We start from the raw sequence: 24,094 nt of genomic DNA on the forward strand, positions 1-24,094 counted from the left end.
TTTGGAAGGAGGATGGCTGATACTGATGCTGAGAATACCGGTAGGGTGCCTGTTGCTGATGATGCCTTTGGCCCTTGTAAAAAGGGGCAGTGAACCCATGATGCCGTGGAGTGAAGTGCTGCTGTGAGGCAGAAGGTGAAGAAAATACCTTCAAGGATTTTGCAGTTTGTCTATTCTTTTTTGGTTGTGTGAGAGAAAAGGCTAGATCCCTCGAAGGGGAGGTCCTCAACTTTACAGTGTATCTCCAGAGGGAGGGCAGACATATGCTGCCAGGAATGTTTTTTTTTTTTTTTTCAGGACAACGGCCGAGGCCACGGACCTTGCTATCACATCAGCCGCATGTTTGCCTGCATTTATCTCCTGTTTGGAAAGTCTAACTGCTTCAGACTGGATCAACTTGACCAAAGATTTTGGTTCTTCAGAAAGAGTGTCCAGATATTGTGAAAGGTTCTCCCACAGAAAGGTAGCCACCCATAATCATTTGGCAATTTGCGATTCTAAAATTCAGGACTGCAGAAGAATATAGTTTCCTGCCTAACAAATCCAAACATCAACTCCCTCTATCAGCTGGACAAGAGTGTCGATCAGGTCTGTGACACACCTGGATGTCCTCAATAACCAGTGAAGAGGGAAGTGAACCAATGAGGTTGACTGGTTTGAGAAGGGCAATCCTGGAACTGACTTGGATGAGCTCAAGGCAGACAAAGTGTTTTCCCATAGCACAGCCTTCCATCAGGACACCCTATCTGAATGCACCTTTCAGGTAAAGCCCTGGCAAATTTTGCAAGTGACCACATTATATGGTTCTCCCAGACATATGAGATAAAGTTCATGCTTATCACTGTGGGTCATTTTGCTGTGCATTTAGTACACTTCTTGAAAAGTGCCATGGAAGTCATGTTGGGAAGCAAATGCAACAGCAGCTGGGGAACCAAAGGGCAGGTCAATGAGAGTAAATTCAGCCCAGCTCAGGCAAGCCCAGTCTCATCAGATCATCAGATCTTGGAAACTAATCAGGGTAGATCCTGGCAAGTAGATGGGAGATCTCCAAAGAATACCAGAGTTGGGAGATGGGGGCAGGCTTTCAAGCAACTTCTCTGAATGTCCTCCATGACCAGTACGAGTTGCCAGAGGTCACCATGACTTCCAGGCATGGGAGCATAAATACACACACAAAAAATGCAACCCCCCCCCCTAAAAAAACCCCAAAGAGTCATCTCACAGAGAAAATTGTGTCAAAAAGGAGGGGGGGAAAGTTAAAGTCAGAAGTGAAGAACCCTCCAAGATGCAAAAATAACACCAAATTCAGAAAGAGCAAATATTGAAAAAACACAGCTAGACTGGAAAGTTAACTGAGGGAGAAGGAGTCATAAGGGGGAGGACGCCTGCCTCTGGAGCATGCAATGGTCTGGGCAGGAGAAGCTATTAACATCAGCTCCAGAGGTGGAGGGGGTCCCCCAGATAGTTTTTAGCTGGAAAAATCTTGTCAGCAGCCAGCCTGTACAGGTGTGGTCCCAACATGAGACTGCACCGAAGACAAAAGATGAAGAAAAAAGATGGTGACTGTTTCAGATCCAACTGCATTAGCTGAACTGGAATGCTACATCCTTTGGAAAAAGAGTTAAAATTAAAATCATGTTGGCCTATACAGCTGTTCTGTTTGAAATTTATTATTAAATATTTTTACGGCTCCCTGTTTATTGTCTGAATATTGTTTAATAATGCACTGTTTTTTTTAAGTTTTCTTTAGTTTATAGACAGACTATTTTGCACACTCTTACTCGTTTGCTTAGAGTCAATACAGTCATCTTCATTAACTGAGGAAACATAGTCCTATCGGGACAAATGAGAATACAGAACATCACTGAGGACAGTTTCATAACCATTATTATAACTAAGAAATTAAATTAAATAGGAATTATAAATATTTCCTACTGTGGAGGAGGGGAGAGCAAAAATTTAACAGTGTCTAGCTGTGTTCTACAGCTGAGACATGTAATTGCAAAATCCCCCATAGGGCAAGATATTGTCTATGTATATGCAGCTTCAAAATCCATATTTAATGTGAGGGCAAACACTAGCGTCTTAAAGGCAAGGCTGCCGAATTCCTTGGAACATTCATCACTCATCAATTCAAGCACAAGTCTAAAGTCCCCATCCCTCTTCCCTGCCCTCTGCCCCAATGTGGGAGCTTCTCCAAGGTGAAATCTGATACCGCTTCTTCCCATATACTCCCCCCCCCCCGCCGGAGAGCCTGGATCAACATCTGCTGGTAATCCCTGGCCCAAAAGAAGTCCACTTAGCCTCAACCCAGGCCAGGACATTCTCTGTCCTGGCCCCTACCTGGTGGAACAAGCTCCCATTAAGACTGTTGCAGTTCTGCAGGGCCTGTAAGGCAGAACTGTTCCACCAGGCGTTAAACTGAGGAGGTGGACATTTTGTTATTCTGCCGCAGGGACCCCGATGAAATAACTCTTTCGACCCATTTATCTTATACCGGCTGGGGGATGTATGGAAAGAGTGGAGGCAATTGATACCGCCAACTACAGAATTGGAGTTTGTTTTTAGACTGTTGCACTGTTTTTTTAAGATTGCATATTGTCTTATTATATGTATCTGATATTAACCTTGTATTGTTGACTGTTGTTACCCGCTCTGAGCCCATTTGGGAAAAGGTGGGCTATAAATTGAAAATAATAAATAAATAAGTGTGAGAGAGAGAGATGGTAGGAAGGGTCTTCCACACCCAGTCATGATTGGCTTCAAGTATGTTGTTGACTAATTGATATGCCTCCCAAGAGAACATAAGAACATTAGGGAAGCCATGTTGGATCAGGCCAACGGCCCATCCAGTCCAACACTCTGTGTCACATAAGAACATAAGAGAAGCCATGTTGGATCAGGCCAACGGCCCATCCAGTCCAACACTCTGTGTCACATAAGAACATAAGAGAAGCCATGTTGGATCAGGCCAACGGCCCATCCAGTCCAACACTCTGTGTCACATAAGAACAAAAGAGAAGCCATGTTGGATCAGGCCAACGGCCCATCCAGTCCAACACTCTGTGTCACATAAGAGCATAAGAGAAGCCCTGTTGGATCAGGCCAATGGCCCATCCAGTCCAACACTCTGTGTCACATAAGAGCATAAGAGAAGCCCTGTTGGATCAGGCCAATGGCCCATCCAGTCCAACACTCTGTGTCACATAAGAACATAAGAGAAGCCCTGTTGGATCAGGCCAATGGCCCATCCAGTCCAACACTCTGTGTCACATAATAACATAAGAGAAGCCATGTTGGATCAGGCCAGCGGCCCATCCAGTCCAACACTCTGTGTCACATAAGAACATAAGAGAAGCCCTGTTGGATCAGGCCAATGGCCCATCCAGTCCAACACTCTGTGTCACATAATAACATAAGAGAAGCCATGTTGGATCAGGCCAGCGGCCCATCCAGTCCAACACTCTGTGTCACATAAGAACATAAGAGAAGCCATGTTGGATCAGGCCAACGGCCCATCCAGTCCAACACTCTGTGTCACATAAGAACATAAGAGAAGCCATGTTGGATCAGGCCAACGGCCCATCCAGTCCAACACTCTGTGTCACATAAGAACATAAGAGAAGCCATGTTGGATCAGGCCAACGGCCCATCCAGTCCAACACTCTGTGTCACATAAGAACATAAGAGAAGCCATGTTGGATCAGGCCAACGGCCCATCCAGTCCAACACTCCGTGTCACATAAGAACAAAAGAGAAGCCATGTTGGATCAGGCCAATGGCCCATCCAGTCCAACACTCTGTGTCACATAAGAACATAAGAGAAGCCATGTTGGATCAGGCCAACGGCCCATCCAGTCCAACACTCTGTGTCACATAAGAACATAAGAGAAGCCATGTTGGATCAGGCCAACGGCCCATCCAGTCCAACACTCTGTGTCACATAAGAACATAAGAGAAGCCATGTTGGATCAGGCCAACGGCCCATCCAGTCCAACACTCTGTGTCACATAAGAACATAAGAGAAGCCATGTTGGATCAGGCCAACGGCCCATCCAGTCCAACACTCCGTGTCACATAAGAACAAAAGAGAAGCCATGTTGGATCAGGCCAATGGCCCATCCAGTCCAACACTCTGTGTCACATAAGAACATAAGAGAAACCATGTTGGATCAGGCCAACAGCCCAGCCAGTCCAACACTCTGTATCACACAGTGGCCAATAATTTATATATATATAAATATATATATCCACTGATAGACCTCTGCTCCATATTTTTATCTAACCCCCTCGTGAAGCTGGCTATGCCTGTAGCTGCCACCGCCTCCTGTGGCAGTGAATTCCACATGTTAATCACCCTTTGGGTGAAGAAGTACCTCCTTTTATCCGATCTAACCCGACTGCTCAGCAATTTCATCGAATGCCCACGAGCTCTTGTATTGTGAGAAAGGGAGAAAAGGACTTCTGAGCTACTGCTGAAAACTTCCCTTCCAACAGAGTCATCTTCAGTAGCCTAGCTGCGAGAATGGGTATGGGCCTGGGATGCCACTTGAAAAACACTGACATGTTGCAGTCTCAGCCAGTGGGCAGGCACACCAATTGTGTCCCTCTCTTCTTCCCTTCCCTTCTGCCATGCTCCCACCAGCCCCAATGGACATGCAGATGCAGGGAGCACGAGCCTCTTGGCAGCACAAGAACAAAGGTGATGAGAGATCTGGAGGAGAGGAGGAAGAAGGGCAGTTCAGTGAGGGGCTTTTTGGCACCCTTCAAACTAGTGCCTACTCTGCAGCCCTAGGAGATTGTCTAGGTTCACCAAATGGTCAGGCCAGTTCTGATAATCTCCACAGTAAAACATCCTGAATTGTTTCACGTTCTTCCAAACTTTAAAGCAGCGCATATCTCCTTTACAGATATCATTTCCTCGGAAAGTTTAAGATTATTGTGCAATCTCAACTCACTCTCCAAAGCACAATGGATGGCCTTGTATAAATCCACAACAACCAGCGTTTTTGGGGTCACTTTAAACTGGAGGCATGCAAAAAACAAATACTCAGAGTAACGGCATGAGAATGTTCTTCTGCTGGGTCTTATCAACAGATAACTGAAGAAACTCTAGCTGCTTGTGTGAAACCACTATCTACGATAGCAGAGACGGGCGAAAAGGACAGGTCCATTTACATTTTCCCAGAGTCTTTAAATGCCCTCGTGAATTAATGGCATGACTGAGAAAGCTCCAAACTTCTTGTAGGCTTTAGCAACTGTGTGAATGGACATTCAGTTTCACAGACCAAAGTTTGAGTTCAGTAGAACCTTTAATACCAAACAAATTTTTATTTTGTTGGTCTTAAAGATGCCACTAGACTTGAAAATTGTTCCGCTGTTTCGGACCAACATGGCTACTCACCTGAATCTATATTTAGTTTCATAGTTATCTTGCAGCAAGGAAGATGGGGTAAGCTGCTTTTGCTGTATGTTCTCACTCCCTGCCACTTAGCTGTTTCCAGCTTCCATGGAAGGAAGCTGGGAAATGGAGATCGCTGTGGCAAGCTGTCAGGAAACTGTTGGCTATTGCAGCAATACAGCAGCTGGGCCTACCCGAGGAGCCCAGGGCAGGGAGGTGGTGCTGGCAAGGAAGTCTGTGGGACCGTGTGGGTGGGGTTGAGCTTCCTGCAGGCCCAGCTTTGCTGCCAGAGGACACCCAATCCATGTGGTCCCCAGGCTGGAACAGCCTCCTCCCCTGTCAGTGTCATCTCCTTGCCCCCATCCTGGGTTTCTGGGGTGAGCCTGGTCACAGTACAGCCACTGCAGCCCATGGCCATCTTCTTCACCTTAGCTGGCTATCCCCTCTCTGCTGTCATCCTCTCCTCCTCTAACAGCCTCCTGAGTGAATTCCTGCTGGGAGATCTGAGTGTTGGGGCATCTTCAGGCAACAGGGGGAGGGTGGGTGAGTGCCTGGATTCTCCTGGATCACCAGGTGTTGGATGGGGGCTTCCTCTGTTGAAGCGGCACTCAGCCCCAATCCCTGGCAGGCTGCTCCCTGTTTTCTGGCTTTCTTGTGCAGTCCCTTTAAACAAGTAGCCTACCACAACAACTGTAACTACTAAGGCTCAGCTGCAGTAGAGGAAGGTGCTTGGATCTAGAAGTGGATCTGAAGTGGCTCAGCTGCAGTAGAGGAAGGTGCTTGGATCTAGAACAGAGCTGCTGGAAAGGTGAGTTAGAGTTGATTTGCTTTTCTAAAACTGCTGGGGAGCATTACCTAGGGTTACTGTGGAAGGGAATTGTGTGAGTGCTTGGTGCCTGCTGGAGATGGGTTTCTGATGGCTTTTGTGTGTCTTTTGTGTAGCTGTTGCTGAGTGTGGAGAGTTTATTTGTCTGAGGGTAGTTGCTGGCCCCACCCTCTGCTGTTGCTCTGGCTGTTGAGTCAGAGGTGGGTGAGGACTTGAGCCTTTAATTTGCAAGGCTCATCCTTGCTAGAGGCTCCTGGCCTGTGGCTCTTAGCCTGGGGGTCTAGCTTGGGGGTTCTGTAGAAAGGCAGGTACTTACTCACAAGTAGTTCCAAGTGGCTGCTGGTAGTGAGATTTAAAGAGAAGTGAAGATAAAGAAAATTTTGATATAGATTGCAGCAGCATGGCTGGTGAGGGAGCAGAGGCTGTGATGTGTAAAGACTATGGGATGTTTGTATTCTACCTGAGAGTAGCATGAATTACACGTGCAGCAAGTGTAAGTTAGTGGCCCTGCTGGAGGAAGAAGATACAGGAACTGAGGCACAATTGTCTACACTGCAGTGTATAAAGGAAGGTGAGGATTTTTTTGAAAAAACACATGAGGCGCTCTTGAAAGGACAAGAGGAGGGAGAGGAAGTGGTATCTCAGCAATTAGAAGAGAACCCAGCACAGGAGGAGGGTTCCTGGAAAATGTAACCTGAAGGAGAAAGAGAATCAGGAGATGTTCTGAGCCTCTGCTGCTCAGCAATAGGTTCCAGGATCTCCCCACCGTAACTAATTCTGAACCACTGGAACGAGGGCTACTTCCCCAGCCTCCACAAAGCTTGAAGAAAGTTTCTCAGGATCCTGTGGATAAGAAGCCTGGAGCTTCTGCTCCCCAATATAGGGAGAGGAAGGTGGTGGTGATTGGAGACTCCTTGCTCAGAGGGGTGGAGCCCAAAGTGTGCCAACCGGACTTGTCATCCTGAGAGGTCTGCTGTCTGCCGGGTGCATGAATCCAGCATGTGACAGAAAGGATTGGAAGACTTATCAAGTCCACAGATTACTATCCTTTCTTGCTGATCCACATGGGAACGAATGATACTGCCCATAGCCCTGAACGTATTAGAAAAGACTATGTGGCTCTGGGTCAGAAGGTGAAGGAGCTGGGCACACAGATTGTGTTCTCGTCAGTGCTTCCTGTTGAAGGCCGTAGCTTAGGACTAGAAAGAAGAATGCTTATTTGAAGCACAGCTGCAGCAAATAGATTTTTAATTTGAGCTCAGTGTCCTCGGCACCTGCGACAAACACCACATCATTTATCCTGATCGTGCAGAGCATCGTTGGAACTTTCAAAATACTTATAGAAAACTTTATTCTAATACGTTGTTTTATGGAGGCACTTAAAAAGAAAAGAAAAGAGACGTACACTTCCCTTTGTAATGAAATTGGCTAGCTGAGGAACCAGTCAGTCTCCTTTGAATTCCGCAGGGCAGGATAATACATTATAAACAGACAAACTACGTTAGTGATTAGTGACAAGAAGACTGTGGCTTCTGTGATTTTTTATTTGTATCCCACCTTCCAGCAAGCAGGCTTAGGGCAGGTTCCATTACAGGTCAACAACATGTAAAACCACAGCATTCAAAATTCACAGCTTTTTTTTTTTTTTAATCTAAAATTCAGAACACTATTAAATAACTATAAACAAATAATCTATTTGTATAGAGCAAGTGCGAAGGTTGCAGTAGCAGGCAACAGATCAGCATGAATGGGCCTTGAACAAAATTTGCCCCCCCCCCCGTCAGAATGACGAGACAGACACAGACGTGGAGTAAAGGGCCTCTTTATTGACTTAAATGGCGAGGGAAGAAACAATGGGGGACAGATCAAGCCAGGGGTCAAACCGGACCACCTTCTTGACCCGAAAACGGGTGAGCCCCCTAAGCCCCAGGTGTAAGCCAACACTACGGCACAGACCCGGCCGGCCCGGCAACGCGATCCCGCTCACAAAGCTCCACCATCCCCAAAGCCGTGCAGCCCGGAATGTGGACGCTCTCCATGTGACGGGATCCCCCAGCCTCCCCGGAGCCGACCTTGGGCCGTACAGCTTAACGATCGCCCAGGGAGGCCATTCACCAAAATGGTGGTGCCACAGGAGCTCACCGAACCCCAACATATTCTCAACAAAACAGCCAGTGACCAAATAATTAAACGGCACCGCCAATCCAATTGCCAGCATCCATTACCCGCAGTACAGGGTAGGCAAAAACACTCCCTGGGACCAGCCAATTGTCAGGGAGCGAAAAATTCCTACCCAGCCCCTATAACAGGCAACCAGCCTTTGCCTGCACTGCATGATGGGTGGGCGGGTGGGCCGACAAACTTTTTACAACTGCGTTGGAGGGGGCGGGGCCGCCCCTTTTAAGAGCGCTCACCACCCCCTTCCTCTGGATTGTATCAACTGTCTCCTTCCATCCGGGGAGGCAAAAAATGGCCCCCAGCCTCAGCGGCGGAAGCCACTCGGCTGGGAGGGGGCCAAAATGTTGATATAAAGGAGGAACTTTGAAGTTCTGACAAAGGAGCAGCGGCGAGATTTGGCAAAAGCTTTGATGTAGAATGAGAAAGAAACAAGGGAGCCAAACATTACTTGGAATACCAAGTAGAAATGAGGCACTGCCAATCAGACAGTGACAATAGAGCATCAGAAGGTTCAAGAGGAAAGATGAGAATTCCATCTTCCTTAAATAATCCAGAACCCACCAAACCATTCTTTGAGAGCTTACTGACTGATGTCGCCTTTATTTTTCAGTCACCTCCAGAGTTGGCCTCATGATACGCTTGCTTCCTTCCCTTTTCAGTACAAGTGACTGAAGGAAACAACGGCTCAAAAGGTTCTGCCTAATGGACAGTATCTATTGCATTACATTTGAATTAGCCTTCTCTTCTATCCGATGCATTTGGCAGCATTAACCAAATTGGTGTTTCAGCAGCAGGTTTTTTCCCCTAATGATGGGGAAAAAATAAACTTAGCGACAGCATGACAGATGGAAGGACAGCTATAAAGAGTTCTACAGTGTTGTGCTTTCAAGGTGTCCCTTATTAGGAAAGTTATTTGTGTATCTCATCATGCAAGAATCTTGAAATTAGGTATTGGATGCCACTGGGAAATATGCCTTATGCTTATAGTTTTAAAACACGACTGACTTAAAAGAAATCTCTTCCGTTGTGTTCCTTTCCACCTGCGTTTTGATTCGGCAGCTTTTTAGAACTTAAGGTTTGTAAATGATCATTAAAGAACACAGTTGATAGACTAAAATATTATTTTAATTTGATTTTACATTATTGCTGTTGTTACTTTTGCTATTATTAGTAGTAGCGTTATTGATAATGCTAGGGAATTGATCCTTTTAAAATCTGCTCCGGTTTCTTTCTCAGGACAGAAATCATGTTGACTGACCTGTAGTTTCCCGAGTCATCTTTCCTCCCTTTTTTGATGACTAGGATAACATCTGCCCTTCTCCAGTCTTGTGGCACATCTCCCATCCTCCAAGAGATCTTGAAGATTGCGAACAATGGCTCTGCAAGCCCTCTAGAAAGTTCTTTGAGCATTCTTGCGTGAACATCATCCAGCTCTGGGGATCTGTACTCAGCCAGTGCAGCCAGGAACTTCTCATCAACCTCTCTATCCACGTCAACCAGCAGGGCAGACATTATCCCTTGCCTATTACCATCTCTAGATAAGCCTGTTCTCATTTTCAGGGGAAAAACTGAGACAAAATAGGCATTGAGCCTATTTTACTTTGTCAGAGTGCCTCCATTTTCACCCAACAGTGGGCCTATCACCTCTTTAACCTTGTGTTTGCTCCTTACATAGCTGAGGCATTTTTTCTTTCAGCAAGACTCCCTGGCTAACCTCAGCTCACTCTAAGTTTTGGCCTCTCTGATGGCTAACCTACACTGCCTATCAAACTTCAGATACTTTCCTTATGTATTTACCTCTGTTTCTTGAACATTTTCTTTTTCTTCCTTAGCTGTTCAGAGTTCCCTGTTCATCTGCATTGGCTTCTTGGATCCCCTACCATGTTTCCCATCTTGGAGAGCCAGTTTGGTGTAGTGGTTAAGTGTGCAGACTCTTATCTGGGAAAACCGTGTTTGATTCCCCACTCCTCCACTTGCACCTGCTGGAATGGCCTTGGGTTAGCCATAGCCCTGGCAGAGGTTGTCCTTGAAAGGGCAGCTGCTGTAAGAGCTCTCTTAGCCCCACCCACCTCACAGGGTGTCTGTTGTGGGGGGGAGGAAGGTAAAGGAGATTGTGAGCCGCTCTGAGACTCTTCAGAGTGGAGGGAGGGATATAAATCCAATATCTTCATCTACCTCACAGGGTGTCTGTTGTGGGGGAGGAAGGTAAAGGAGATTGTGAGCCGCTCTAAGACTCTTCGGAGTGGAGGGCGGGATATAAATCCAATATCTTCATCTACCTCACAGGGTGTCTGTTGTGGGGGAGGAAGGTAAAGGAGATTGTGAGCCGCTCTAAGACTCTTTGGAGTGGAGGGCGGGATATAAATCCAATATCTTCATCTACCTCACAGGGTGTCTGTTGTGGGGGAGGAAGGTAAAGGAGATTGTGAGCCACTCTGAGACTCTTCGGAGTGGAGGGCAGGATATAAATCCAATATCTTCATCTACCTCACAGGGTGTCTGTTGTGGAAGAGGAAGATAAAGGAGATTGTGAGCCGCTCTGAGACTCTTTGGAGTGGAGGGCGAGATATAAATCCAATATCTTCATCTACCTCACAGGGTGTCTGTTGCGGGGGAGGAAGGTAAAGGAGATTGTGAGCCGCTCTGAGTCTCTGATTCAGAGAGAAGGGTGGGGTATAAATCTGCAATTCTTCTTCTTCTTCTTGGAATAGTGATGGTTTAAGCTTGCAGGAGCTCTTGTTTTAGGAGAGCCCACCCTTCCCTTTCTCTTTTTCCTTCCAGCATTCTTGTCCATGAAATGACACTCATGATGCCTCTGAGTTCATTAAAGTCTGCCCTTCTAAAATCTAACATGCACATCCGGATACAAACTTCCCTGCAATAGGAATTCTAGGCCAACCTGTTCATTCCTCCCTAAGTTCCCAACCACCTTCACTCCATCTACCAACTCTGCCCGTTGGCCAATATTAAGCCTCTCAGCTTACTCGTTGTTTTAAAAGGAAGTTGTCAGCCAGGCAAGTCAGGAAATTATGCGACTCTGAATACTTAGCAGGGTTTGTCTCCCAGCACACATCAGGGAAGCTGAAGTCACCCATAACTAACAGATCACATTGCCGGGACACATTGTCAAGCTGCTTAAGGAGCGCAGCCTCCACCTCCTCACCCTGGGCGGGCAGCCTGCAGCAGACTCCAGCCACAATCCTGTTTGTCCTTTCTACCCTTCTCCTCACACAGATACTTTCCACTGGGCTGCCATCCACCTTCTCCAGTATTTCCTGACAAGCAAAACCTCTCCTCACATACAGCTATACTCCACCTCCTCTTCAAACCTTTCATTTGTTTCTTGAACATTTCATATCCATCAACAATTACATTCCTGTCATGGGAATCATTACACCAAGTCTTTATAATGCCTACTAAATCGTATTCCTCTGTCTGCTTTAGAAGCTCAAGCTCTTCCTTATTGCCCGAACTATGGGCATTGATACATAGGCACCTGAAGCCCAACACCTTCAGCTCCATTTGATCTGGCCTTCCCAGGTGAGCCTCTGCTGTCTGCTTTCCTTCACTAAAACCCCTGTGTTGGTCGTCTCCTTTCACTTGTGTTGTGAGTTTTAAAATCCTTATGATTTTCTCTAAGTCCCTGCCAAGCCCATTCTTTTGGAACCTTGATAGGTAAAGTTTATCATGTGCTAATAGACAATGTTTTGTTGGCTTCTTATGCCAGGGCTCTCCTGGATGCAACTGGGTTTTGCCTCTACCTTTTCTCCATGTCTTTACGATCCAGTCTTTCTCAGTAGGAAAACAATGTGAACTATTTAGACGAGGGATAACAAAGCAGTGAGGTGGATTACGCTGAGTGTGTGTTTCAGACCAAGTTCACCCAACATATTTCCTTTGTAGACTGGGGGCTTTAATGTAGACTTCTCTCATGACCCCTGACGAGGAGGAGCTGGAAGGGTTAACAGACCTGGAAGAGTTGCCAGCCAGTTCCTCAGCTGAACAAACAGCAGCTGGCCCATCAATCACTCTCCAGGCACCAGTGTCAGCTGTTGATGATCAATCTCCTCCAAGCTCTCCTCCTCCCATCTCAAGAGTTCGAAGCAGGCTCCGGAAAGAACTTTCAGAGCAAAGACATGAGGCATGCCGCTTCAGATCTCTCAGCCCTGAGTTCTAGCAGAGACACTGCCACCCAGGTAGCAGGCTGATTGAGACTCCCATATAGCTCCCACCCAGGACCTGGCAACCTTGTGGAAGCAACAAGTCTATTATCTGGCTTGCATCCACACTCCTTCCTGATCCTGACCTGCTTGATTTCCTTGGCACCCTGACCTTTTGGCTTTTGGACATTGACTTCTGATTCCGGTTTGTGATTCTGCATTAGTGAATGGCTCCTGCTTGACATCCTGGAGTTTGACCTTGGACTGGCTTTGGACTCTTGCCTGCCTGCACCCTGAGAACGTGACAGCTTCCCAGATAAGTAGGCTGATGCTGACCACTATATATTGCTGTCTCTGTATTCTTTCGCTGCCTCATAGGATACATACCTAGTATATATCATTGGAACTTGCTTCTTAGCAGACACGCAAAGAATTGCACTGCACATAACACTTTGACTTATATAAAGCAATAATGTGAAAGAAAAAAGCTTACTTGATGATCTGATCAGGCACGGGCTTGTTTTTGAATCGAGGATGTTCTTCCAAAACTGGCTGCACTGTGAAGCACTGTATGTCTAAAACCAGGCTTGTTAAGGCCTTAACATTACAGAATATTTTTTGCCACAGTTATGGGAAATGTTCCGTAGTCTGAAAAACAAAAGACACCCCTCCCCCCCAATATGACACAAATTTAACACTAGCTACCTAGCTTTATACTGTGGGTTAAGAAAAGTGTGTATTTCTGAAAAAGCACCTTGATTAATTTTGTCTTTCGGCTTAAAATGTCATAATTAATGCAAACTGATTTCACATTGCCACTGAAAGCAATTTCGATTCCCTCCCCTTCCCCCCCCCCACCCCGCGCTATTGGTATGCATTTAAATATGCTTGTATTTAGTTTTAAATTAACTAGCAGGCATGCAGGAAGATAAATTTAAAATAATATTTATTTATTTAAATACTTCTACCTATTTTTCTCCTATGAATAGATCTGTTCTATCTCAAGCAGATTTTGATCTTCAAACCATCCTACTTTCCTAGAATTGTATATGCCCGGGAAATGCCCTTTTCACATTGTAATTTCTACTCCCGGTAGGGGTGTGAGGAGGGAGAACATTACAATCGCTTCAGAGTTCCTTCCTAGTCACCCTTGTTCTCTCTCTCTCTCTCTCTCTCGGCTTGGCTTCGCGAACGAAGATTTAAGAAGGGTGCAATAGTCCACGTTTGCTGCAGGCTCGCTGGTGGCTGACAAGACCAATGTGGGACAGGCAGGTCCGGCCACAGCGGCTGCAGGGAAAAGTCTGATTTAGGGTTGGTCCTGTAGCAGTGCGATTCTTCCTCAATCTCCAGTGAAACTGACAGTTGAGAGAAAATTCTTCATCAGTTGCACTGGGAATATTACCATTCAACAGGGACGGGCTGCGCGCACCCTGGAGAAGCTTCCAGAGTGCTCATACACCTCTCAGGTGCTCCCCAGGTGCTTCCCAGCCTTCCAAACAGCCAGGGAAGCAGCTCAAAGCAGTGTAAGTGTTGCCTTTCTGAGGTGGCTTTGATCCGGCCCGGGCAGGCTGCTGTTGGAACGGGGATGGCAGGCAGGATGTGCCTTTTTTTTTTTTTGTTTTCAAACAATTTTATTAGTAACATATGGCAATATATTCAATTTCTTATATCATTAATAACTACTTTTTTTCTCTATCCCATATATTACTTTCTACCTCCCCCTCCCCCCATTACTTGACCCCCGCCGGTGTACTATATTCAAAACATCATTATAAAAGGTACCCCTAATTAATAAGAACCAAAATTCATATCCGCCTCCCACTTATACTTAATCATTATCAAAAATTGTCCAATGTCCTTTCATTTTCCATTCTTTTTCTACATATCTTCTGAACTTCTTCCACTCCATCTTAAAATACCTCTAAATTATAGTCTCTTAAAGTTCTTATTAACTTGTCCATTTCACTCCACGTCATAACTTTTACAATCCAGTCCCATTTCTCTGGTATTTTGCCTTTTTTGATCTGTCCCCAGGGTGGCTTAAAATACCATCTGTTATCACCCTTTGGCTGCAGTCACACACACTAAATAATGCACTTTCAATCCACTTTTAATGCACTTCACAACTGTGTGAACTTGGAAAGTGCGCTGAAAGTGGATTGAAAGTTTATTATTTAGTGTGTATGATCACAGCCTTTGTGTATTTGTTTAAATCACCTTTGTTCCCTTGCCAAACTAATTTGCCAATGTAGTTTTGTGCTGTCCTTTGGAGAAAAGAGGTGCTTCCCAAACCTTAGAAATGTAGCCAGAAGATATGAGATCCAAAACGGGAACACATTTGCTTCTGGGAGGTAGGAACAGATTCTAGAATACATTCTAGAAGAAGAAGACATTGGATTTATATTCCGCCCTCCACTCAAGAGTCTCAGAGCGGCTCACAATCTCCTTTATCTCCCTCCCCCACAACAGACACCCTGTGAGGTGGGTGGGGCTGAGAAGACTCTCACAGCAGCTGCCCTTTCAAGGACAACTCCTGCGAGAGCTATGGCAGACCTAAGGCCATTCCAGCAGCTGCAAGTGGAGGAGTGGGGAATCAAACCTGGTTCTCCCAGATAAGAGTCTGCACACTTAACCACTACACCAAACTGGTTCTCTTTTTAAAAAAAAAAAAAGTCAGAGCCAAGCTAATTGAAAAAAAAAATGAAATCTGTGAATAATTCTCTGAAATGTTTTATTTACTGCTTGTCGGAGATGGAACAGAGGGAGGGGGGTTGATTCTCCCAGCATGCCATTTTTCTGACTTAAAATGGTCCCAAGAGTTGCAATTTCATTCACTGCAACCAGGCCTGTTGGTTGCCTTTTGTTTCCTCCAAACAACACCTCCAGGAGGCCATTGAACCCAGTAAAACAGCAGAAGAAAACAGTGAGACCCCTCTTCCTGTATAGCATGCCCTTTCCAGCTGCATTTTTCCCAGTAATCTTTTGAATGAATAATCATGGAGAAGCTGATGCTCTATATCTGTTGAAGCTAACTGAATAAATCTAATCATTGTCTTAATGGGAGCCTACTGGAATGCCATGTCAGCTTTTCTGAGATTTCTAAATGTTGTGAGGGTTGCAGTAGGAAGAGATTATCATAGTCCTCCCCCACATGCCTTTTTGAGTGCCAAAGCAGCTGCAAGGCATTCTCTAAAATCATGTTGGCATCCACAGGTTGGACCTATGGGTGTTGGGTGTTGCAACGTCTAGTTTGGTCCTCAGTTAAACTTAAAGAAGTGCTCTGTCTTTATAATAGGCATAAGCATCGCCTCTTCCTATACAAAACATAAGGAAATGTGTTTGGTTACTACAATGCCATTCCAAATTGCATCCTATAGGAAAGACAAGCCTGACTAGCTTTGAATAGGCTATCGTGCGTCTGTGCAGCGACTTTTGTTCCCAGAACAAGAAGCCCAGAAGAAAGGGAAGGTGAAAGGTGAATTCAGAACAATAAGAGCATGGTTCTTAACTGCTTTTTTGCTTGAGTGCTGGGGCCGGAAAAATGGAGGCAGAGATGATATTTTGACAAGCTGATTTAAACGTTCTTATAAAAGAAAATGTAAGGTTTTCAAAGCTTTCTATGCCCCCCTTACAATGGGATTTTGGCCTTTAACAATCGGGATCCAAAAATACCATCCTATTGAATAAACAGCACAATGCTTAGGAAAGATAACCTGTTTCATGTTCTTTCCGTTCAAAACTATAATCGCTAGAAGACGACTGAAGAAAACAAGAACATAAAGTGGCCGCAGCAATCTTACAAAGTGGTGGGTGGGGGGGGAAATCTAAAGCAACTATAACGAGCATTAAGCAAGCCCTAAACAGGCTGGATTTGCATATCTCAAAGAAAGTTATTACCTGTATGTTCCCCCACATTCCTTTTGATCAGAAATCGATTGACAATATCCCTTAATTTATGGAAGTTGGCCTGGAACAAGGGTTTCTTTCTGTATTGGCATCAACAGTCACTTCAAGGGAAGTTTTATATCAGCTTGGTCACTTCCTTGATGTTATTTTGTCATTGGTCGTTTTCGCACTCACCTCCAGCCGGCGCGACCCCCCTCTTCACCGCGCAGGATTTGCGCGGATTTCGCACTAAATGCCGCGGAGCAGCCTTTTGCGCCGGAAACTCCCGTCGCAAACGCCGCGCAAACGCCAAACTGCTTTTTGGCGATTTACATTTGAGCGGCTTTTGCGACGGGAGTTTCCGGCGCAAAAGGCTGCTCCGCGGCATTTAGTGCGAAATCCGCGCAGATCCTGCGCGGTGAAGAGGGGGGTCGCGCCGGCTGGAGGCGAGTGCGAAAACGACCATTGTGTGAAAACTTAAAACAAGGAAGCTGCAAAGGTCATGAACCTACTTTAAACTGAATTCTGCTATTATTAGAATGGTGCTTTATCTTTTTTGACGAGCGACAGATTTTAGCGTCTGCTGGTTTACCGACCAGGCTTAATGCTTGGAATGTTTTAGAAGGTATGGTGATTCTAATGCGGAACTGAACTTCCTAAAGTTTTAGGACGCGTCTTGAATTTCGAGGAAGGATCATGGACGCCACCACAAAATAGCTGCCATGGCCCTGGGACCGATCACCAAATCGTGATTTTGTCCCATGATGGAGGCAGCTGCTACTGAATGTAGACAACCAAGATGATGCTTCCTATGCTCTTTGAAGTACCTCCTGCTTCAAGGGCATGGAGGAAAGCTGAGATTGACCCTTTGCTTTAGGAAGAGATGCTGTTTGATTTCTGTTTCAAAACAAAGGGGAGGGTGGGCTCTTTTTACAGAAGCTGCAACCCCAGAGACGTAAGAAAATCTACGTATATCATCAAAACGAGAGCATAGTTGTGATGTGCCTGCCTGGGGTGAGCTTAGTGCTTTGTAAGTCAGTCAGCTGATAGAGAGTGACCCAGAGCTGTTTGTTTTATTCCACACACACACACACACACACACAGTTTCATTTACGATCCTTCAAGTGGATGCCAGGAAACACACCAATGGATGTCATGTCACTTTGGGGACCACTGGTTTATGGGATTTTACTGTTGTTATGGTTACTGTTGCTTCAGATGCCATTTTGGCATAGAATATGACTCACGTTTTAAAAATAAAGCCTCTATGGAGCAAACACGAGCTTGACAATACATGCGATGCATTTCAGCATAAACACTTGAATATGGAAAAATGGGATCTCATGGTGAAACAAGCTGCTTTTTACATTTCATAAAGCAGCCCTAAGTACTCTGCCGATAGAATAGATTGTGGTCAGGGGCTATGTAATTTCTGTGTGACGTACTGTTAAATAACAGCACACAGAGGGGTATCCACCTATACTGGGGGAAACACATTCAATTGTTTTATTGATTCGTTCTGCAGCAGTAAACGTGATAATGAGCTGGTTCACATCATTCTCTGCAAAGGCCTTCAGCAACAAGTACTACCACAATTTTTAACAGAGCTGTTCCATGTAACACTATAAGCCATAAGTATTTATCATCCTGTCAAAAATCCCTCCTCTCTTAGGCTGCACACAACCAGTTCTTTCCAGAGTGTCAAAAGGTAAGTATAAGCATAATTGCCCAAGGTGTGTGTGTGTGTGTATGTCATCTTCTTGTCTCTTGTAAACAAGTTCTATAGGGTTTGTAGCAGGACAAAAGAAACGTTTATGTACGCCGAGAGGAGCAATGTCTCTATTATACTGCTTTCAGTGCTTTCAACTATAGTCTGTCTACCGGAGCTCTGGAATCAGGCATAAATAGGACTGAGAAAGCAACGCGACCTGCATCATACAGTAGAGTCTAAAACTTTTTCTTCAGTCTCCTGTACAAACCTTCGCCTCCCTTCTGTGTTTCGGCACTATCATAATTTACCTTATCGCTTATTATATAGACTCCAAAAATCCAAATCGTGCTTCAGTTGTATTTTGTTAGCTGATGCAAAATGTGACTGATAGGCTGGTGCCAGACAGGCAGTTTAAGTTGCCCCAGGGACGGCAGGCGAGTAGACAAAAAAAAAGTGCATTCGTTCCAAATGTGCCCATCTGCTTGCCATCCCACTCCTGCCCTCAACCCATCCCTACCTGACCTGCAGCCGGCTCAAAGAGGTACCGTGTCCAAAGTGGTACCTAATCGCTGAGGCGCTTCTGCAGCACCTTGCCAGCCAATTGGATGGCTGGAAAGTGCCCTAGAAACACCTGAGGAGCCGGGGTGCTCTGGAAGCTCCTCCAGGGTGCCCTCGGCCTTTCCCTGTTCCAGGGGTGGGCCATGCTGTGCACCATCTGCATGCTCCAAGGTGCTCCCGGCTCACTTCCAGGTTGGCAAGCTGTTGCCCTGAGCTGGCAGTGTGGAACCAGTCATAATGTGAGACATGAGTAGTCCAGGCTTTGCTAGAACCTAGATGTCATACTGGGGGCAGAACAGGGAAAGAAAAAATATGGGGATAGAAAGAACAGGGAAAGAAAAGATGATAGATAGATAGATAGATAGATAGATAGATAGATAGATAGATAGATAGATAGATAGATAGATAGATAGATAGATAGATATGAACATATGAAGCTGCCTTATACTGAATCAGACCCTTGGTCCATCAAAGTCAGTATTGTCTTCTCAGGCTGGAAGCGGCTCTCCAGGGTCTCAAGCTGAGGTTTTTCACGCCTACTTGCCTGGACCCTTTTTGGAGATGCCAGGGATTGAACCTGGGAACTTCTGCCTACCAAGCAGATGCTCTACCACTGAGCCACCATCGATAGATAGGTAGGTAGGTAGGTAGGTAGGTAGGTAGGTAGGTAGGTAGATAGGTAGGTAGGTAGATAGATAGATAGATAGATAGATAGATAGATAGATAGATAGATAGATAGATAGATAGATAGATAGATAGATAGATAGATAGATAGATAGATAGACAGACAGACAGACAGACAGACAGACAGACAGACAGACAGAACAGGGAAAGAAAAAATATGGGTCCTGCCCCCAGCACACCCAGACCCCATCCCAATAAAGGAAGGAGGGGAGGGGAGGAGAGAGAAAGAGTCAGCCAGTCCCATACCTCATGTGGCTCCTGCAGCTCTGCTGAGCCCAGCGTGGCCATCTACATGCCTCACCCAGTTCTGCTGGACTGAGAGCATCTGCACACGACTGGTCCAGGCCAGGAGTCACCTTCTCCAGACCAAGCATGGGTCGCTCATCTGGGAGTGTCTCTCCCTGGGCTGCCAACTGCCTTCCCTGGGCTGGGTGTGGCTTACGCAGTCTGAGAGCTGCCTTCCTCCAGCTGGACATACCCATCTACCGTGGGCTGGACCCTTTATAAAAGGCAGAATCGTTAGATTCTCTGTTACAGTTGGCTTTGTAGTACATGACGGTCAATCATATTTTAACACTGAGTGCATAATCAGAGAAGTATAGCCAAGCACATTTCCTTAGTGGCCGTACTTTAATAACACGTAAATCTGCACATATGTGTTCTATGCATTTTGATTTTACAAAGGTGTAATATGTGAAATAGCCTAACACATGGGGGACGGCGGTACCGTACTGTGTCGATTGCCTTGTCAATACAAGGCAGGGTTCCTCCTCATTTTCATAATAATTTCATATTTAAAGGATACATTGACTAGGAGAATTTTTGAGGTCTTCTCCAGGGGGCGCAGTAGTAGTCATCTTTTCAGCATTTGGAAAATGGTTTATCAATTGTGCTTGAAAATCTTCTCTCCGCTCATATTCCTTACCACGATATATAAATATTTTGTTCTGTAATAAAAGTTGGAAGATTTTTGAGACTGAGAACTGGTACACGGGTTGAAAAAAATGTATGCTACACATTTCAACAATATTTAGTTTCCCTTTTTTATTATCAATGAAGAGAGATCAAAGATTTCAGGTTTTCACGGCTGGTAACATCATTAGGGTTTGTAGAATCTTTCGGGCTCAAGTGCCGTGTTCTACTGGAGAAAGTTTTCCTTCCAGACGTTTCGTTCTCAGCTGCGGAGAACATCCTCAGTGGCGTTGCAGCCGGAGCAGGCGCTCTGACCTTCTTGGCTGCTGTGCATTGAGTGAAGAGAGATATTTGGTATACCAGCGGTACTTTACGGCTCTAGTCAGTCATTAGTTTTGTGGAAGAATACCAGGTGCTTTGTGGCGTTGTTCTGTGCGTTCTCTCTGTTGCTTGCATTCAGGTGGAGTTATCGGTCCAATAGCCTCTGCAGCACATTACCCTTTTCAAGATGGCGAGCAGAGGAAGTACACCATGTATGAAGGAATCCAACGAGAGCTGCTGGTGAAAGCTTACTAGGCTATTCAGATCCAGCCTAGAGGTATAAAGTTTAGTCTGAAGAACTGTCGTGTGAAGATTGTCCTAACTCTCCCAATTCCGCTTGTTGATCTCTGACCCTTTTGACCTAACACCTGTTATGTTTTCTGACCTTATGCCTGACTACAACCCTGCTTCTGCCCAGCAGCAGACTTAACCCTTTTGGCCTTTGACATGAACTTGACATTGTTTATGCTGCACCCAACAAATTCAGTACACATCTCTTGACCCTTTGGCTACTAGAGCCTGGCTTGACTCCAGATTCTTAGTACCAGACCTGACATTCGACGTGTCTCAGAGCTTGACAAAGGGCCGATTTGAGGAGGGGATCCCCATCACCTAAAATTGCCAACAGGATTAGCCAGTCCATGTGCCACAGTTACCATTTTCTCTCCCCAGCACTCTAACAGCTTCGGACCTGTGATACACCTCAGGGGCTCAATTTGACCTTAAGACTTTTTAGTTGCTGATTCCTAGTTTGACTATGCATAGAACATGAAAGAGAGGGAAATAAGCAGTGCCAGACAGTAGAACTGAGAGGCTGAAGCCGCAGCAAACAGAATGATGCAAACACGATGTGATTTTCTATACAACATTTCGAAACAAATGTACAAATATGAATGCCTTTGAAAATTATAATTTACAAATATTAAACTATACTAAATTTGATATTCATTACACTTATTGTTTTAATCTATTGCTTATTTGTACTATTGTTAATCGTTAAGATTATAAACCATCCCTTAATTATGACTATTATGGAAGGATTCTGTCTATTAACACTGTAAAGTCTTCTTTACCTTGGCAGCAGCAGGACAAAAGCATACGCTGTATCATATTTCATTAAGAACCTGTTACATTCATATTGTTACAAATGACACCTTAGACTACTACAACGGAGAAATCCTGAGTAATGTGGAATAAAATGAAGATAAATCTCTCCTTCAGAGGACAGCTCTATTTTATTTAGCAGTGTTGTTTTTAGATCTAACTACAAAGAGTTATTAAAGATAAAGTACATAGATTAATTTACCCTTAAAAATGTGGGGAATCCTTGGCCATAATATCCAACAGCAAAGTAGTCTGGCTTAGGCCTCAGAATTTTCATAATGTTTTCATAGAATTTGGCTTGCTGGATCTGGAAGCAAAGTCACACCGCAATCACTCTAGCATCGCACGACACAAAAACTGATCATTTCATAACTGAAGTAGTGCAAATTCCTGACATCTTAGGTATGTAATCATCATGCATTGTATAGTGCTATTTTTAAGGCATCTGCATATTTTATATAAAGAAATAATATAGGTACAAAACAGTTAACTACCATAAAAACGCTTATTGAGCTAAACACTGCATTGAAAAGAAAAGCTGCTAAGGAAGTGACAATCGTCGCAGTGGCTGAAATCTAAAGCAAATGCATCTGGAGGGCTGGAATGGCTCGTGCCCTTTCCACAGCTTGATAAAGATTTGAGAAGCAGTGGCAAAGCATAAATCTTGGTAAACAGTTCAATATTGCAAGGGACTGTCCAACGCTAGTCATAAATGGAATTGAAGGAAAATAGAAATATTCCAAATATTGGGATAAAAAGAACAATGCTGAAACGGATATAACAAGGTTCTGGAACATTTAATGTAATGTGGTACTTGTCCAAGATGAATGGCAATGAAATTTAAATTAAGATGATATACACCACTTTTCCTCTTCTCTGTGGTTTAGAGATATAAGAGACTTGGAGTAAGGCCTGCTGTGAAGAAAAATACAATGGGCTCTAGAAGGAGGCTCTGGGAGAGTGCCTGTCACCCCTTGGTGTCTTCCCACTCACTCAAATGAAGGCATTGACTCCTTTCCCCTACCTCAAGGGGAGCTGATCTCTCCCATCTAGAGAGCAATTGTAAATCTGAGTGATCTCCAGTGGTTGCCCAGGAGGAAATGGCATCATACTTGTCTAAGGTTCTATCCCTCCTCAAACCCCACCCTCTCCAGGCCCCACCTCTTAAACCTCCAGGAATTTCCTAGCCTGGAGTTGGCAACCCCATCTCCTTCCCTTTATCTGTCCCTCTGACTTCAGCTTTCCATTGCCTTCCCCCTTCCTGTGGTCTCTACATAGGAAAAGGACAGTCTTTCTCCACAGTGGGAGGGGGGGCCAAAACAGCTTACATAATTCTTCTCTCCCCCCTTTGATCTGAAAAACAACCCTGTGAGGCAGGGTAGGCTGGAAGTCTGTGACTGATCTGAAATCACCTAGGCAGCTTCCACAGCAAAAACCTGTGTCTGACAGACCCCACTCTGAAGCCTATGACCTCCTCAAAACTTCACCATAGAATCTCCAGGAATTTCCCACCAAACTGGAAAGATACCGCTAGAGACCTCTGGGTGAGTGCCCCCCCACCCTTGCTGTCTTCCAACCCACTCAAGTGAAGGCATTCACTCCCCCCACCTCAAGGGGAGTTGATCTCTGCCATCTGGATAGCAGCTGTAATGCTGAGTGATCTCCAGCCCTCACCTGGAGATTGGCAACAGTGGTTCCACAAGAGGAAAGGCCTCTCCCTCAGAGGCCTGTAGTGATGCCTTAGGAATTTCCCATCAACCTGGAAAGGTACCGCCAAAGGCCTCTGGGCGAGTGCCAACACTCCCAGAGCCGGTTTGGTGTAGTGGTTAAGTGTGCGGACTCTTATCTGGGAGAACCGGGTTTGATTCCCCACTCCTCCACTTGCACCTGCTGGAATGGCCTTGGGTTAGCCATAGCCCTGGCAGAGGTTGTCCTTGAAAGGGCAGCTGCTGTGAGAGCCCTCTCCAGCCCCACCCACCTCACAGGGTGTCTGTTGTGGGGGAGGAAGGTAAAGGAGATTGTGAGCCACTCTGAGACACTTCGGAGTGGAGGGCAGGATATAAATCCAATATCTTCTTCTACCTCACAGGGTGTCTGTTGTGGGGGAGGAAGGGAAAGGAGATTGTGAGCCACTCTGAGACTCTTCGGAGTGGAGGGCGGGATATAAATCAAATATCTTCATCTACCTCACAGGGTGTCTGTTGTGGGGGGGGGGGAGGTAAAGGAGATTGTGAACCATTCTGAGACTCTTTGGAATGGAGAGCAGGATATAAATCCAATAGCTTCATCTACCTCACAGGGTGTCTGTTGTGGGGGAGGAAGGTAAAGGAGATTGTGAGCCGCTCTGAGACTCT

The 24,094-nt window shown here is 45.4% G+C and overlaps 1 protein-coding gene across 1 annotated transcript in view; it reads right to left on the minus strand.

Moving 5' to 3' along the window:
* The window catches only part of DOCK2 (dedicator of cytokinesis 2), a 536,841-nt gene that overhangs the window by 31,008 nt on the left and 481,739 nt on the right, over positions 1 to 24,094 (minus strand). Inside the window, exons 40-42 of the mRNA XM_060240619.1 lie at positions 21,943 to 22,047; positions 20,209 to 20,350; positions 13,059 to 13,140 (exon numbers count right to left, since the gene is read on the minus strand). Of these exons, the coding sequence (XP_060096602.1) occupies positions 13,059 to 13,140; positions 20,209 to 20,350; positions 21,943 to 22,047 (329 nt within the window). The remainder of the gene's footprint in view (positions 1 to 13,058; positions 13,141 to 20,208; positions 20,351 to 21,942; positions 22,048 to 24,094) is intronic.

This window comes from Heteronotia binoei, chromosome 5 (genome assembly GCF_032191835.1).
Source record: "Heteronotia binoei isolate CCM8104 ecotype False Entrance Well chromosome 5, APGP_CSIRO_Hbin_v1, whole genome shotgun sequence".
NCBI lineage: Eukaryota > Metazoa > Chordata > Lepidosauria > Squamata > Gekkonidae > Heteronotia > Heteronotia binoei.